The 17,973-nt window shown below is 36.9% G+C and overlaps 1 protein-coding gene across 6 annotated transcripts in view; it reads right to left on the bottom strand.

Annotated features, from left to right (window-relative positions):
• Nucleotides 1-17,973, bottom strand: part of Pias1 (protein inhibitor of activated STAT 1) — a 144,096-nt gene that overhangs the window by 94,196 nt on the left and 31,927 nt on the right. For all 6 annotated transcript variants that reach the window (XM_021236903.2, XM_004855588.4, NM_001303302.1 and 3 more), the window contains one exon: nucleotides 10,714-11,158. In XM_021236903.2, coding sequence (XP_021092562.1) covers nucleotides 10,714-11,158 — 445 coding nt within the window. The remainder of the gene's footprint in view (nucleotides 1-10,713; nucleotides 11,159-17,973) is intronic.

The following is a 17,973-nucleotide window of genomic DNA, read 5'->3' as shown; positions in this document are numbered from 1 at the left end:
TCAAAAGCGCAAGGATCCAAATTCAATCCCCAGTACCAAAAAAAAAAAATGTTATTTGGGCTGGGGATTTAGCTCAATGGTTCTGCCACCTGCCCTGCAAGCACGAGGACCCAAGTTCAATCCCTGGTACCAAAAAAAAAAAAAAAATTTTATTTTGATGTTTGTTTTGTTTTGTTGAGACAAGGTCTTACTATGTAGTTCAAGCTGTCTTTGAACTCACTAAAGTAGCCCAGGAATTCTCCTGCTTGAGCCTGCCTAGTCCTGGGATTACACTTGAGTGCCCCCACACCCTGCTTAAATTTTTATTTCAAAACAGGTTCTCACTAAATTGCCTAGGCTGGCCTCAAACTTGGGATCCTCTGGTCTCAGCTTCCCAAAAAATTGGGATTTTTTTCAGGCTTGCTCCATAATGCCTTGCTTCAAATTAAAATTTCAGTTCACATTTACAATTGTATAGAAGGGTTGTTTTACTAATTCTATCAAGATTTCTTTCCAACCCAGAAAAAAAAAATCTACCACTCTTAGTTCCTTACTCGGCTTTTTTTTTTTTTGGTACCAGGGATTTAACAGGTCCTTGCTCTTGCAGGGCAGGTGGCGGAACCACTGAGCTAAATCCCTGCCTATCATACTTAGTTCCCAAGGTTACATTCAAGTATACAGACACCCTTCAGGCTTCTGGACAACTATGCAAACACTAATAAAAATATTAAATTATCAGATTTTTTTAAAACTATCTACAAAGGACTGTAAGATTTAGAATTATCTCAGATTTTGTTTTGAAGGTCAGATACCAGTGCTGCCAAATTAGGAAGAAAAGTTTCTAGAGAAGAAACCTGCCTACAGAAAAATTAGTGTGTTTTTGACTTCCCCAAATTCAAGTACAGAAGAGCATAGTTTTTTCAGAATTGTTAGAAGGCAGTTTTTCTAAAAGCAGAGTAGAGTGAATCATAAAATCTTCGAATGCCCTTTCCAATATGCATTAGCCTGCATCCTTGACTTCACATCATTTGATCTCCAGACACTGGCTATTAGGCATGTGGAAGAAGGAAAATTCAATTATAAAAAATGAGAGGAGAAGGAAACTGTGAAATATAATCCAATGCGAGAGGAGTCCTTGACAGAAAATACCAGCAACCAATGTTATTAAGACATAGCAGAAACCTTACTTGTAACTGCACAAAACAAAACAAGATGGATCGTTTTAACTATTTAAGCATCTGCTGCCTCTTTTCCTAAGGCAAAACCCAAGTCCAGTGTCTATGTATACACACACCTATTTTTATTTTTTAATTTATTTATTTTTAATTAAATTATTCTTGGTTTTTGAGACAGGGTCTCACTATGTAGTCCAGGCTGGCCCTGAACTGTCCTCAATCTTCCCAAGTGCTAGGATTACAGGCATGCACTACTATGCCTGGCCATACATCTATTTGTAAACTAAACCCTGCCTGTTAAGATATATAGATATAATTATATACCTATGTATTATGTATGTTTATTTTATATATATATATATAAAAATAATGTTTTCTCAAGCCTAAAACTGTTGTTACATCTATATAAAAACACTAAAAACTTAAAAAGGCCTGATACTGCTCAGTGGGAAGACCCTGGGTTCAATTCTCAGTACCGTCAAAAAAATAAGGAAGGCAGGGGTGTCAAATTAGCTTTCTAAAACACTAAAATTCTATCCAGGCCACCAGTTGCTACTCTTCATTAAGTACAAATGGATCGTCCCACACCAACTAAGAACTATTTTTAACGGGCGCTCAGGAAAATTCAAATATATGTAACTCAAAAAACTAACATTCTTGGTATCTCATGGAAAAGACTGTTTCACAAACAATAAAACTTTAAAAATAGAAGCCACCTTCCAAAGCCTAAATAAGAGAAAGTTAAAACATAATAAGGACTTGTTTAAACACCAATGGGCCAGGGTGGTGGCACGCACCTGTAATCCCAGCATTCAGGAGGCTGAGACACTGTGGCTTAGTTTAGTAAGGCCAGGCAGGGGATGTAATTCAGTGGTAAAGAACTTGCCTAACATGCATGAGGAGGTTCTGGGTTCAATTCCCAGTACCAAAAAACAACAAAAAAAACTAAAACTAGATAAAGCAACAAGATGAGTTACCAAATCTTTATATTACTACTCCAAATGAATGCAAAGCTGACGGATCTCTACATGTTAGCCTCTAAAATAATTTAAACTACTAAAATATTTAAAAGTATTATGATAAATATGTATTTTCTACTTGAAAATTTACCTGAGCCTATGATGTCCTAAAAAATTCTCTTAGTCACAAAAATATTTTGTTTTTGCCATTACACTCTAACATAGGCCAATTTAAACAATGAATATAAATAATAATGTTATGTTATAATTATATACAGGTATTATACTAAACAGGACAATATTAAGGATTCAGAGAAAATATCAAGTAATCATCATCATATCATCCAAAGATATTTTTCCTGAAACACATGGTGGTGGCTCAACAAAGCAAGAAGATTAAAAATTTTTGTGCTCCATTATTTCAATGGATTAATAATATGTGTAGCCAGGATCTTGCTAGGTTAAGTCAGTTAGTATTAGATGTTCTCTTCTTCAAAACAAAAGCAGAAATACAGACAGGTAACCGACTAGAACATACTAGATTATTTACAAAGCTTCTCTCTAAAAGAAGCCACAAATGTCTATGTATTCTACCTTAACATACAACATTTTGTAATTGGAGGAAATTTTTTAAAAGAACACATTAAATTTCAAAGTCATCAATTAATCACAGGGATCTGAGTGAGGCCAAATATTCCTTTTCCCTACTTTATGTCCCATCCCTATTATAGTCACTGTTTACGATGGAAGAATGTAATATGCCTTGGCTGTGTTTGTACGGTAAAATGATCAAAATCCACTAAATTAAAGTGAGGTAAAAGATTTCTTAGGGCCAGGGATGTAGCTCAGTGGCACTGTGCCTGCCTGGCAAGTACAAAATCCTGAGTTTGATTCCCTGTACAAAAAAAAAAAAAAAAGATTTGCTATTTCTAAACTACTCTGCCATAAAGAAGGATAAACAAGTCATCTGTAGAAAAAGGGAATACACCTTGAGACCCTAATGTTAAGTAAAATAAATCACACACACAAACTTAAATATCGCATGGTTCCTCTCATATGAGAAACCAAAAATATAAATAACAAAATAAAATAATTATATTGTATACCTAAAATGTACCAATAAAATAAAAAAATTTTAAAAATAAATAAAATAAAGGCAATAGGAAATAGTGAGATAGATCTTTAGCATGTGGGAAAGGAACTAAGACATAGAGAGGGGAGAAGGGAGGGAAATGAGATTAAAAGAAGAGGGGACTGTGATGTGTATATGTACCAACTCCCTACAAAGAGCGTGATCATCATGTATTACAAACATGTACAAAAAACACATATGAGAAAGAATCCAAGAGATGGTGAATAGGCAGGGAGGGGAGGGAAGGAAATAAAAAAATTAAGTATGTCTTGTACATGTACTAACTCCCTACAATGAATGTAATCATTATGTACTACAAACATGTACTAATAAAAAAATTATAAAGATACTCATGAAAGGAAAAAAAAAATGAGCTGGAGAGCTAATAAATGTTTATTGAACTACCATATAACAGATTGCTATCTAGCTACTAGGGGGATATATAGATAAATACTACAGAGCCTTTATTATTTTCAAGAACAGCAACACAACACTTAAACAGTAAATTGTTAGGAGAGCTTGTAGGAAAGTGAAACTGATTCTGGGCAAGAAAGGAATAAACAGATGTAAGGAAGGTAATCTCAGATTAATAGAAAGGTTTCTTTAAAAAAAAATAGTATTTGAGGGCCAGGGATGTAGCTCAGTGGCACAGCGCCTGCCTGGCAAGCACAAGGTCCTGGGTTCAATCCCCAGTACAGGAAAAAAAAAAAAAAAAGTATTTGAAATACGCCTCATAAGAGGATTTTACTGGGCACAGTGGTGCACATTTGTGATCCCAGTACTCTGAGAGGCTGTGGCAGGAGGACTGTGACAAGTTCAAGACCAGCCTGGGCTGCACAGCAAGACCTTGTTTCAAAAACCAAAAGGATTTAGCTCAGTGGTTCCAGTGCCTGCCTTGCAAGCGAAAGGTCCCGAGTTTGAGCCCCAGAACCCCCCCCCAAAAAAAAACAAAGACGAAAGGAACAAACAAAAAAACAAAGGGGATTTTGATACTTACAGCAAAAGTAAACAATAAAGTGAACATTTTACTTTACAGCCACCTTTGTTTTACGTATTAATTCTTCTAGTTAACTATGAGCAACAAAAAATAATACACGGCTCCAAATCAAGCACGGTGGCTCATGCCTATGAGCCCTGCACTCTAGGAGGCTGAGGTAGGAAGACTACAAACTGAAGTCTAGCTTGGGCAATTTAATAACTCAGCAAGACCCTGGCTTGAAAAGTAGAAAATAAAAAAAGGGCTGAGGATATAGCTCAGTGCAAAGGGTCTGGATTCAATCCCCAGTTCTGTCAAAAAGACAAACAAAAGAGATGCATAAACACAAACACACAAACACACACACACACGGCTCCAAAATGAACAACTCAAAATTATTCACTTTTAAAGAAATAATAACTAGGCTGGGGGTGTAGCTCCGTGGTAGAGTGCATACTTAGCATGTGTCAAGTCTTGGGCTTAACAGCTAATATAAGAAAAGATAGACAGGACAGAGCAAGACTGCAAGAATTACAAAATGACTAGGAATGTCTACGAACTATCTAATCAAATGGGGGTTATCAGAACTATGCTTTCAATTTTAGTTAGAAACATGACCCATCCATAAAAACATTTGGTTTTCATGTGATTATCTTAAAATGTATTTAAATCTAGTGTTTATGGCCACAATGAAAGGGAAAAAAATTTTACCTACCACATTCTAGACTCAAGTGATAGCTGTGATCAACTAACCAGCTATAGGCCAAAACAGAGCTCAGCAACTGCTTAAGTTTAAATGTGTGTATAGGGCCGGGGATTTGGCTCAGTGGTTTCACCACCTGCTGCGCAAGCGCAAAGACCTGAGTTCGATCCCCGGTACAAAAAAAAAATGTGCGTATGTTTAGAAATAAAGAAAATACTGGAAGCTATTTATTTAGAAAACATGAGTTTTCTTAGATTCAAAACAAATGAGCCACACAAGAAATAATCCACCACACAAGAAATTAAATTCTATGGTGTATCTGGGCATGATGGTACTTCCCTGTAATACCACCACTTGGGAGGGTGAGGCAAGAGGATCACTGTGAATTTGAGGCCAGCCTGGGCTACACAGTGAGTTCAAGGCCAGTCTGAACTACAAAGTGAGACCTTGTCTCAGAAAACTCTATAGTGAATATGGCCACTTCATTTATTGAAGTATAGAAATAATCTTTTAATAATAATAAAGAATCTATAAAAACAGAACCTTTTATATTCATCTTCAACTCTCCCTATTACCCACAATCATTTTTTACTAAGTATTTTTCAGATTCACTAAGCATTCATTCCCCTGTAACAAATATTTATTGAGTCAATAAACTGCCACAAATTACTTTCTGGTGAGATCTTTTTATGAATAATCAAAGTGTTTGCTTTTATTTTAATTTCATGATAACAATGAAAAATTGGAAACCTATTTACATACCAAACAATTCTATACTATACATTCATTTTGTAATTCTACATGAATATATACCATGAACAATGGTCTTATTCATGAAAAGTGGTATTCAAATCAAATTATACTTTACATGTAGTCAATTACTGTTATTTGTTGCAGTTATATTGTACGAAGTCACTAAAGCACCGAAATGGTGAATACTGAACTACTACTCCTAGGGTAAACACAGGGTTAAGGTCCTAATATTTTCATCAAATGACCAGGACATACCCTTGTTTTCTGAGTTTTGGTTTAAAGACACTTTACTTATTAACACTGAACTCCCGGCCACCAACACATTAACTCCTGCCTGTACAAAGCCCACCTAATATAAATGTCGCCTGCATTAGGGCATGTCACATCCTTCCTGCAGTCAGAACACTCAACGACATCTCAGCACAATGCTTGGGAACCATAAAATAGCAAAAGCACCAAAAGCAGAAAAAGCACAAAAATACCTCCAAAAAACCACATTTACAGTATGCAACCTGAGAACAAGACAGGGTGTCACCTCACTGGACCACAGCTTGAGGCAACTATTAAGTTTTCACCACTCCACATGTGTCCATGAATGAAAGTGACATGAGCACTGATTGCGGACTCACATATAAATTTCAGTACGCAAAATCACAAATGTTAAATCTATAAATAATGAAGACTGACACTACAGGGAAAACCCAATTAAACAAGTTTTATAAGCTAGGTTTGGTCATGCCTGCCTATAACCCCAGCCTCCATGGTAAGTTCAAGGTCACTCTGGACCTTCCAAGACTCTGTCTCAAATAAACAAACAAACATGTTAAGCATTTTAGTACTTCAGTAATTTTATAAATGTGGGGGTTACATATTGATGGTAAACAAGAATGTACAAAATTTTATGACACTGTCTTTAAACTGTCACCAAAAAAATCATACTGTGTTCTTGTAAAGTTTACAGATGAAGAATAAAAATGGAAAAATTATTTAAAATTTATTGCCCACCCTCTAAAAACAGTCAACAGGGAGAAAATACTATAAAAAGACATAGTAACTGTAATTTTATTTTATTTTATTTACTTTGGTTCTGGGGAATGAACCCAGGGTCTTGTGCATGCTAAGCACATGCTCTACCTCTAAGGTACACCTTCGGCCTTAAATACATAATTGTTCTTTTTTTTTTGGTACCAGGGATTGAACTCAGGACCTTGCACTTGTGAGGCAGGTGGCAGCAGCACTGAGCTAAATCCCAGGCCTAGCCTTAAATACATAATTGTTTATAAGTTCTCTGCCTCTAAAATCTCTTTGGGGGAAAAAATTAGACATGTTTGCCATCATTACACATTTTAAAAATTCATAAGGATAAAAGTACCCTGAAGGGCCAGGGATTTAGCTCAGTGATTCCGCCACCTGCCTTGCAAGCTCAAGGTCCAGAGTTCCATACCTGGTACCAAAAAAAAAAAGTACCCTGAAGTATTAAAACAAAAAGCTTTTTTGTTTTGTTTTATTTTGTTGAGGTAGGGCCTTGTGTAGTTAGGCTGGCCGTGAGCTCACCTTCTCAAGGAAGCCCAGGCAAGCTTCCTGCTTCAGCCTCCCCAGTGCTGGTATTACATGCGTGCACTCAGACACCTACCTACAAAAAGATTTAAGATATAAGCCCAGTACTCTGAAGGCTAAGGCAGGAGGAACAAAAGTTTGAGTTCAACCTGGACTACTTAGCAAGGCCCTATCTCAAAGTAACAATTTTTTTAAAAGGCTAGGAGCCAGGCATGGTAGAATTTAAGCCCAGCCTGGGCAACACAGTGAATTCAAGGCCAGCCTATACTACATAGCAAGTCCCATCTACAAAAACCAACCAAACGGCGGGGGGGGGGGGGGGCACACACACTAGGAAAATAGCCCAGTGTAGAAGACTCTTGATTCAATCTTCTTTACTGAGGTTTGAGGGGTGGCAGGCATGAATAGTGAAAAGATAATTAGTGTAAACAAATAGAAATGAAAACCTAACATACATGTTTAAGCAAACTATCTTATAAAATAAGTTTAATTTTTCTAAACATTATCCATACAACCCTAATATGTGTCCAATTTGCATCACTATTCTCCGTAACACAATTTATATACATACTAAATATCATCTAATTACACTAACAGTTGAAATTTATGTTAGTGAAAATGAAAGCAAAACACAACAGGTTGGGGGCCGGGGATTTAGTTCAGTGGTTCCAAGGCCTGCCTCGCAAGCACAAGGTCCCAAGTTTGATCCCAAGTACAAAAAAAACCCAGGTTAATTAAGACCAAAAGAAAATTTGAAAGCTAAGATCAAAAATATAAAAACTACCATTTAACTCAGTATAAATTAAATGATTCCTATTACAAGTAAATGAAAGAGATTTCTATCACACAAAAAAAATAAAAACTACCAACATTTTTTTTCTTTTCAAATTTCAGATGATACTCATTGCAACATTATTTCTGATAGTGAAAAACAAGAAAAATTTATCTTTTAATAAAAGGCTCATTTAAATCATGGAATAGTACACAATCTTTAATAAGAAATGAGCTACCTGGGCAGTGCCCTACCTGAGTGAGGTCTGCAGTGACCCAGGGGAGGAGCGGTGCTGGAGACCCACATGGACATTCCTACACCGGCTTCTTTCTCCCACTGCAGCACCTTAGAAATTCTAATCTAACTGCAGTATGTGGGTCACATCCTCCCCTGGCCTAGTGAAGAATGGTTTTTTTACATTATGGAATGGTTGAAATCAAAACTCAGATCTCATGGCACATGAAAATTATGAAATCCAAGTGTTAGTCCTGCTGAGTCGCGTTGGGACCGCTCCAGTCATGCATTTGCTCACTGTCGGTGGCGGTGGCTTTCTCCCAGCAGTGAGCAGTGTCTTAGGAGGTGCAGAGAGACTGTCCAGCCCTCCAGATATTAACAGGCGGAACTGCAAGCCTGCTGTATTGAGTTCCTTTGTTAATAAAAGGAAACCCATTCTAAATATGAAAAAAAAAAAACAAGAAATGAGCTAGACTATATCACACATGCACACATACAGATTTTATATAGATACAGAGATGGCGTTTAATTTAAAACAGGAGAGAGATATATAGACAAGAAATGATTTTTAGGGCCAGGGATTTAGCTCAGTGGCACCGTGCCTCCCTCGCAAGTGCAAGGTCCTTAGTCTGATCCCAGTACTGCAAAAAAAAAAAAAAAAAAAAAAAAACCACAGACATCTGTATGATGGAGTAAAAAAAGAAAAATCACAATACTAAATACATGATTCCTTCTGTGAAAAACAAACATAATTTGCTTGTATATGTATAAACACTAAAAGTGCTAACAGGGCAGTAGCTTAGGCAATTTAATTTTTTACGATAAGTTTTATTAGTAGGTAGGTTCTTGATAAGTGCTATCTTTTCTTGTTATGGCCATTTTCAATTTGAAATAATATAAATTCATGTTATCTCCATTTATTGTGGTAAATTCTGCTAAACATAATTAAAAACAAACACTCCCCAGTTCCAAGATAGCATTTCAATATTCTCAAAAAATTCTCAAAAAATGTTCTCAACACTCAATCCCCAAAACTGAAATGTTTCATAATTTATGAAAGAAATCAACATTTTTTATAAGAGCCAAATAGTAAATATTTTAAGACTTTTGCAGGCACACATGGTCTCTGTTACATATTCTTTGCTTTTGTCTTTTATTTTTTTCTTGCAACTCTAAGAATATTTTTGAAAGTGTTTATTACTCAGGCCCACACAAAAACAGGCCACAACCCAGATTTAGCTTGCTGGCCATAGTTTTCTGACCACTGATTTATAACAAGAAATCAGTATTCATAAGGTGATATTATAAATATTTTACACCGAAGGCATCAAAGGTCATACAGGTTCAGTTTTATCCTATATTAAGTAAGGTGGTATTATTGCAAGCAAATACAAGTTGATACACTGAAGTGTGTGTGAGTGTGTGAGTGTGTGTGTGGTATTGGGAATTGAACCCTGGGGCCTTCATACTGAGTTACATCTCCAGATCATTTTATATTGAGACAAAGTTTCAGTAAGTTGCTTGGGCTAGTACAGAACTTGTGATCCTCCTGCATCAGCCTCCTAGAGTGCTGGGCTTACAGGTGTGCACCAAGCCCAGCTTATACACTGAATTCTATATGCTACACAAACTGACCAAAGGACTAGAAATGCAATTTCAAACATTCATATTATTTAACCATGATCATGTATCTGCCTGTAAAGCACATGTATTCACTGAAAAAGAATCAGCTGAAACTTAACTACACATCAAAGCTCAAATCTGCTTTTATGATAATTAAAACCATTCACAAATTCAAATACTCAAAACTAGTCTTTTGTTTCAGATATCATCAACCCCTGAAAATTAAGTATGGAATTTGGAAACCAGTAGTGATTTATTCGGTTTTAATTTTTAACTTATCAAGATTATTATAAAATACTAACAATCTAAAATATCCTATAAAATTTCAGTCTTGGAACCTCTTAGTATTTATTGTGTCAGAAGCCAATTACTTTTTTTTGTCTTTTGAGACAGGGTCTCACTATGCAGTTCAACCTGGCCTTGAACTCAGTATGCAGGCCAGGCTGGCCTCAAACTTGTGGTGATCCTGCTGCCTCAGCCTCCCAAGCACTGGGATAACAGGCATTTACCACCATGCCCAGCCACCAAGTAAGCAATTACTATGCCACTCTTCTTTCTCTTTAAAAGACAGCTTTTATTTATTTCAGTCTATCTAAAACTGAAAGATCCTCATCATCTGGATGCTATCATCAAATGTAAATTTCATTATGATATACTCTTTTTTTTTTTTTTTTTTTTTGGTACTGGGGATCAAACTCGGGTCCTTCCGCCTGCAAGGCAGGCAGGCGGCAGAACCACTGAGCTAAATCCCCGGCCCTAAATTTCATTATGAATAACAAACTAGGTCAAATTAAAATCTAAAACAAGAATTCATCTTGTACACGTATCCAAACACTCATAAGAATCTTACCTAGACTGGTGGGCTTTATCAGTTCATCCAGTAAGTCATAAAATGGTAGTTTTTGAAGTTTTATATCCGGATGGACTGGGTGAAGAGCTGATGTAAGATGTGGGAGTTCCAGTTCATGTTTAGGTCCCAGAAGAGAAACGGGGAGTAATGGTGAAGATGCAGGGTGACCATCATAAGTGAGCTGTGGAATGGTAGATGGAGACAAAGTTGCTGGCATAGGACTTGAATGTACATTGGGGATAGACAAGTCCGCAGGCGTCATGATTTTCTGGGGGAACCGTCGCCTATAGAGTTCTTTAATTTTCATTTGTACAGCAGGACTACAGCCAGCCTTGAGTAAATGCAGGGCTTTTGTGAGAAGTTCGTGTTTGCGTCCGTGCTTGTTTCTCCCAGCGTAGCCCAACAATACTTGGAGTTCAGAAACTCTAAGGCTCATAACCATTTGCTTGGAGAAAAAAATAAAATGTAAAACATTAGTATTCAATAAAATACTGTGCAATATTAACCAATACTTTATTATAACCTCTCTACTTACAGACTGCTTAAATAAAGCCAGCTCATTTACAATCCTAATGACTTCAAATTTAAAATGTAATCACTGAGCTGGATGCGGTGGCAGCATGTGCCTTGTCGCCCCATCACCATGGTATACTAAGACGGGAGGACCATAAGTCCTTCCTGGGCAATTTAGCACAATCATGCTTCAAAATCAAATAGAAGAGGGCAGGGGGTATAGCTCAGTTCAAAGGCCATGGATTCAATCCTCAACACTGAAGAAGAAAAAAGGAAAAAATTAACCACTTTACCTAAAGAAATTTAAAATTAATGTTCCTAACTTCATTTGCCTTTCCCCCAGGATTACACAATGTATCAGATGAAGTGTACACCAGCAGGGCCATATCTCACTTCCTCTCACTGTTCTGAAGAGACTGCCAGCTACTCAGACATCACTTAGTCCCCAGGAGAGTGTGCTATGTGGGCAGCAAAGATGATAATGTGCCCTCACCAACAGTTTATAGTTTTCTTGGGGGAAAAATTATAAATATATACAAAACAAATAGCCCACCTCAAGCACCAGATGTAGGCAGGATGTTAATATCATCAAGTATTAGATTCTACACCAATTTTGGAATTTGTAGAACTTCAACTATACCTGTTCTGACCAATTACATATTAGATACTACATATAATGGGGCTGGGGATTTAGCTCAGTGGTTCCGCTGCCTGCCCTGCAAGGGCAAGGACCAGAGTTCGATCTCCGGTACCAAAAAAAAAAAAATAGATACTACATATATTTTCATGTGGGTTGTCACTTAAATCTTTATAACACAAGATGTTATCCTTTCTCCTTTACATATGAGAAGACTAGTTCAGAAAGATTAAATAACCTACTTAAGGCCACCAGCTAAGTAGCAGTCGGGATTCTAAAGCTCCTGCTCTTTCCACTAAACCATTAAGAAAGGGACAATGCTAGGGCCAGGGATTTAGCTCAATGACATCACACCTGCCTCGAAAACACAAGGTCCTGAGTTTGATGGCAGGAGAGGGGGATCAAAACTGTTCGGGCTGGGGAGTTAGTTCAGTGGTGCCACACCTGCCTCACAAGCACAAGGTCCCGAGTTCAATCCCCAGTACCAAAAAAAAAAAAAAAAAAAAAAATCTATTTAACTTTGTTTAATCCTGTATTCACAAACTTATTTAGTCACTTTCTCCTCAAGCCCCCAACACTAAGAAGCTAACAATAGGAAATGCCTGTCTAATCCAGTCCTATTTTAAAGCATCAGAAAATGGAATCCAAAGAAAATAAATGACTTACCCTAGGTCACACAGCTATTAATGGCAAAATCCTAAAAATCTTCACTATCAGTGACAGGAAGTTTTAGGACGAGGAGACACACAAGAGCTTACCCATCCTCAAGTGTTGGATTCTTCTCCTCTTTACATCAAAGATATAAAGGCCTTTTTGCTACTTCTTTGGCCTGGAAAGCTCTTTTGTTTCCTCATGGTCAGGCTTTGTCAACTCTGCCTGACAGACTTACTTTTACTGGCCATTTTTCATGTTTTTATTTTAGTACTTATCCTGTTACATTATCATTTGCTGTTTACATATGTGATTCAATGACTAGACTGAGGTTCTCTAAGGCACATGTTATCCTCAGCATCTAGGACCAGGGCCTCCTGAAAATGGGAGAAACTTGCAAATGTCTGCACAATGAACAAATGAAGAAGAAAAGACATAACAAAGGAGGGGATAGGGATGGAATACAGTGATAAATTATGCAAATAAATGCCCAAACACAAGCTATGTTATGGAGAAATGCAAAGATGTAACATAGACTATAAAAAAATTCTACTTACTAACCCTAAAAATGTTTCTTTTTAGATGTTATCTGATTTTGTAAATAGTTACTAATTATGTCAGCAGTTTCTACCTATTCATGAAATATCATACAGGGTACAAAAGAGTTTTAGAGATGTCTTATCATTTATTTTAAAAGGAAGAGGGAACTGAAACAGAAATGCAGCATTACATTTAAAGTGTCTGCTTTTAAAGATATAACTCAAGTGGGGTATAGTGCCCAACACTCTAACCCCAGCTACTCAGGAGGCTGAGGCAAGTTTCAAGTTTGAAGACAGTCTGGGCAATGTGGCAAGAGCTTATCTCAAAATAAAACGGCTGAGGGCCGGGGATTTAGCTCAGTGGCAACTGTACCTGCCTTGCAAGCGCAAGGTCCTGAGTTCGATCCCTCATACAAAAAAAAAAAAAAAACGGCTGAAGATATGGCCCAGTGCTCTTTTAGTTCAAACACCAGTGAAGGGAGGGAGGAAAGAAGAGAAGAAAGAACTGGAAACTTCAAGGATTAGAGGTTAAAAATTAAGCTGGCATTGGTCAAATGTACTTTGTTTTACAAGGAAAAAATATACAGTATATAAAGGTGTATCCAACCTACAGCCCCCATGCAACCCTGAATAGCTAGTATAGGGCCCCACAAAATTGTAAACTTTAAACATTATGATGTGATTTTTAGCACTGTTCATGACTCAGTTGCACAGTCTGAGGAGGGACTACACAGGAGACATGGAAAGCTGCAGAAGGGGGACGCTGTGTGGCGCTAACTCACATCGGGCACCAGCACACAGTCGGAAGGAAACCCATGTAGAGCATCTCAGATGTCACTGGTGCTTGTGGGACTTGGCAGTTGAAACCCATCGATTACTGATAGTATTTTAACCTACTTACACTTGCACTTGCCTATGAACACAGATGTTTTTAAGACATGGAAGTTTTCTTCAACTTGTGTTATTTTGTAAAATAATTTGTTAAAATAATTTTTAGCAGCTGTGGTACATATTAAGTACAAAAATGTATCATAGTGTACTCCTGTAATGCCTACAACCAGGAGCCTGAAGCAAGAGGAGTACTACAAATCCCGAATCCGTGAGTCCAGCCTGGGTTACAGAGCGAGACTGTCTCAAAAAAACCAAAAAATAAACTAATGAAAAAGCTTTTTGTTCATGATATCATTATAATTACACATACAATATTGGTAATACTAGAAAATAAATGCCTTTGGTAAATTTTCATTCCAGCATGGCTTCAACATTGTCTCAAAAGAAAACAGAGCCCAAATAAAGAAAAATTATGGACGAAGGGAGTGTCCAATGATAAATGGACAGATGAGTCTTCTTTATTGTCAAGACAAATAAAAGCACTATACTTCTTTTGTAGGAAAACTGTCAGTTTTCAAACATTACAAGTTGAAAAGACGTTATATCCAAAAACACGCTGCCAAACTTGATGCATATCAAGTAATGTTTTGTAAAGACAAAATAGCAGAATTGAAAAAAAAAGTCTGTCACCTCTACAAACTGTTTTAAGTTATAATTCAAATGGACTCTTATAAAACTTAATGTGATAGCAAATCTGATTGCAAATAAAAGTCAAAATGATTTACCAATGCTTTCCATTATTATTAACCAATGTATAGAAAGCAATTTGTCCTGGTAATACTTTTCCAAAATCAGTTTGTCTCATCATACTATAGTCAGGCAAACTGATGAAACTGAAAAAAATCTATCAAAAGAGATTTGGAAAATAAAGGTGTTACTTTCAAATTTTATCCATATGGCTCAACCTGCCAGTATTGCTAAAAGTACTGATAACAAATACAGTGTCACTGAAGAAAAGGTTTCTCTGGTGCCATTAAAAGATACAACTAAGGGTCAGGGATTTAGCTCAGTGGCACCACGCCTGCCTCGCAAGCACAAGGTCCTGAGTTTGATCCCCAGTACACAAGAAAAGATACAACTAATCTGCTTTATATGAAGCAGTAGAAATTAATTAAAATGATTTTCTTTAACTTCTGTCAATGTATCTGTCTGGTACAGCTACAGATGGCACCCCAACCATGGCTGGTAAAGAAGAGGGCCTTACAAAACTAGTGGGAGATGATGCAATTGCCACTGGCAACTCACATTTAAGGAGATAATCACTACATCATAAACCAAGAAAATTTATTTGCAAAAGCTTTAAAATGTTGTGCAAATCTCAACCAAGGCTGGAAACTTTATAATATCCGAGGGATTGAATCATCACGAATTCCGAGAGTTCCTTGAAAGTATGGATGCTGAGTATGGGGACATCATTTACTTTTCAGAAGGTGGCTAAATCAAAATAAAACGTCAAGGGCCAGGGATTTAGCTCAGTGGTTCCGCCACCTGCCTCGCAAGCACAAGGTCCCGAGTTCAATCCCCGGTACCAAAAAAAAAAAAGTAAAATAAAATAAAATGTCAAGAAGATTTTATGATTTGCTAAATGAAATGAAGTCATTTATGAAATCAAAAGGCAAATCTGTGCCAAGACTTGAAGATGAAATATGGCTCACAGATTTAATATTTTTGGTGTACTGTATTTGACTGTTCATTTAAAAAAATTAAACATGAATTTTTCAAGGTGAAATGTCAACATATCTATGCTATGTTTCAAACAATAATATTCAAAATATAACAATATGAAAAAAATTTTTAAAAATATAACAATATGGCAAGATCAATTATAGCAAATAACTACATACATTTTGATACATTGGCTAATCACAGTTCTGTAAACAGTGAAAAAAAAAATGGAGTCTTGTCTTCTGTGGGGTTTGTTTGTTCAGTTGGTTGGTTGTTTTTTTGAGCCAGGGTCTTGCTATGTACTGTAATTCAGCCTGGCCTTGAACTCACTATGTAGCCCAGACTGGACTCAAGCTTGAGGCAATCCTCTTGCCTCAGCCTCTGAAGGCTACAATTACAGGCGTGCACCAAAATGTCCAGCTTTGCTTTCTGTTTTGATAAAGAAATTTGAGAACAAGTTTCAAGATTTTTGAAAAACAATCATCAATTTTTTAGTATAACTTTAACTCCATTCCAGCCAACAGAAACATATTCCGGGTGAATTTTCAATGGAATTCAGAGTTACAAACATACAAGTCAGAGAAGAATTTGATCAGTTTCTTTACTAGACTTTTATAGGACCTATCTTCCCTTAAAAAAAATTCTGCCTGGGCCGGGGATTTAGCTCAGTGGTTTCCCCCACTACTGCGCAGGCCCAAGGACCCAAGTTCAATCCCCGGTACCAAAAACAAAAAACAAAACAAAACAAAAAAAACCAACCCCTCACTTCCCAATCATCCCTTCCTCATGTCATTACTTTTCAGCAGTACGTACACACATGAACAACTATTTTTAAGGAGGAAGCACGTGGCAAGTGGTAAAGATCAACAATTTCTTAAGACCACCTTGAGAACTCACTAACAACTGCACCTGCTTCCATTGAATGAGGCGTTGATGCATTAGTTTCACAAAAGGAAGGTCAATATCCCATTAGTTTTATGTTTATGTTGTCCACTTAATGTTGTAATTGAGAAATATAAAAAAGGAAGTTTTGTTCCGTATACACATTAACTATATTATATACAGTATTTTACATGTGGCCCAAGACAATTCCTCTTCACTCAATGCAGCCCAGGTAGTCAAAAGGTTGGACACCACTGAAAGACAACTACCTTTCTATTGCAATTCAACTCCACTTTTCAAAAACAATGCAAGGGGATGAAAAAGACGAAAACAAAGAAAACAAAAGAATTAAGATGTGTTGTGTACAAGTACCAACTCTCCATAATGAATGTAATCATCTATTGCGAGCATGTACTAAGAAAATTTTTTAAATGTTATTCAGGAAAACCATAAACACTTCATTGACGACAGCTTTAGTCCTTACTCTTGAGGTACAACCAGTTAAAGGGTGCACAGATATATTATTTTTTTATTTTTCTGGAAAAACACATCTGACAAATTATGTAAAATTTCTTGCTTGATGATCCTAAGAAAAAGTTAATGAGGCCACAATGAACTCGACAGCACTCAGTTATGCTATTTTTTTACCGTCTCTGAAAGGCAAAGCAAGCAACAGCAACAGCTAAAACAATACAGTACTTGGCACACAGCACATACTCAAATGATAAATGCTACTAGCAAGTCAAGATTTCTAATTTTTTTCTCTTTGTCAAAAACAAGATTCATCATTAATCATCACAATTATGAGGCAGGCATTGCCTGCACTGTTTCTACATGGAAAACAGATTTAGTAATGTTAAGAAACTTAATGAATGTTACACAACTAATCCTACTATAAATGCACTTTCACACTTCAACATACTGTACTGACATTTAGAGGAAACAAACTGTATGCCTTTTAATAAAGAAACAGAAAAAAAAACACAACTGGGTGTGGTGGTGAACGCCTGGAATCCTACCACTCTAGAAGGGTGAGGCAGGAAGATGCCACTTGCACTACATAGGAAGTTCAAGACCAACCTGAACTACAAAGCAAGACCCTGTCTAAAAAGCAAAACAAAACAGGGCCGGGGATTTAGCTCAGTGGTTCCGCTGCCTGCGCTGCCTGCCTCACAAGCACAAGGTCCCGAGTTTGATCCCCAGTTCCAAAAACAACAACAACAAAAAACCCAAAACAAAACAAAAACATTGATTTCACATTCAACCTCCATTTCAAGCTTTAATGTTTTGGCTTTTAAAAAGTTAATGGTTAAGAATGTAGCCAGGCATAATGGCATATGCCTGGAATCCTAGCACTCTGGGAGGCTGGCGCAGGAAGATCCCAAGTTTGAGCGCAGCCTGGACAATTCAGCAAGAATGTCTCAGAATAAAAAAAATTATAAGGGCTTGCAGAAAAAAAGAGTACAGTCCTTAGTATCGGAA

This window comes from Heterocephalus glaber, unplaced genomic scaffold (assembly GCF_053883595.1).
Source record: "Heterocephalus glaber isolate CG9 unplaced genomic scaffold, H.glaber_assembly_v1.0 deba00001689, whole genome shotgun sequence".
Classification (NCBI taxonomy): Eukaryota; Metazoa; Chordata; class Mammalia; order Rodentia; family Bathyergidae; genus Heterocephalus; species Heterocephalus glaber.
This window is presented reverse-complemented; position numbering and strand designations above follow the sequence as displayed.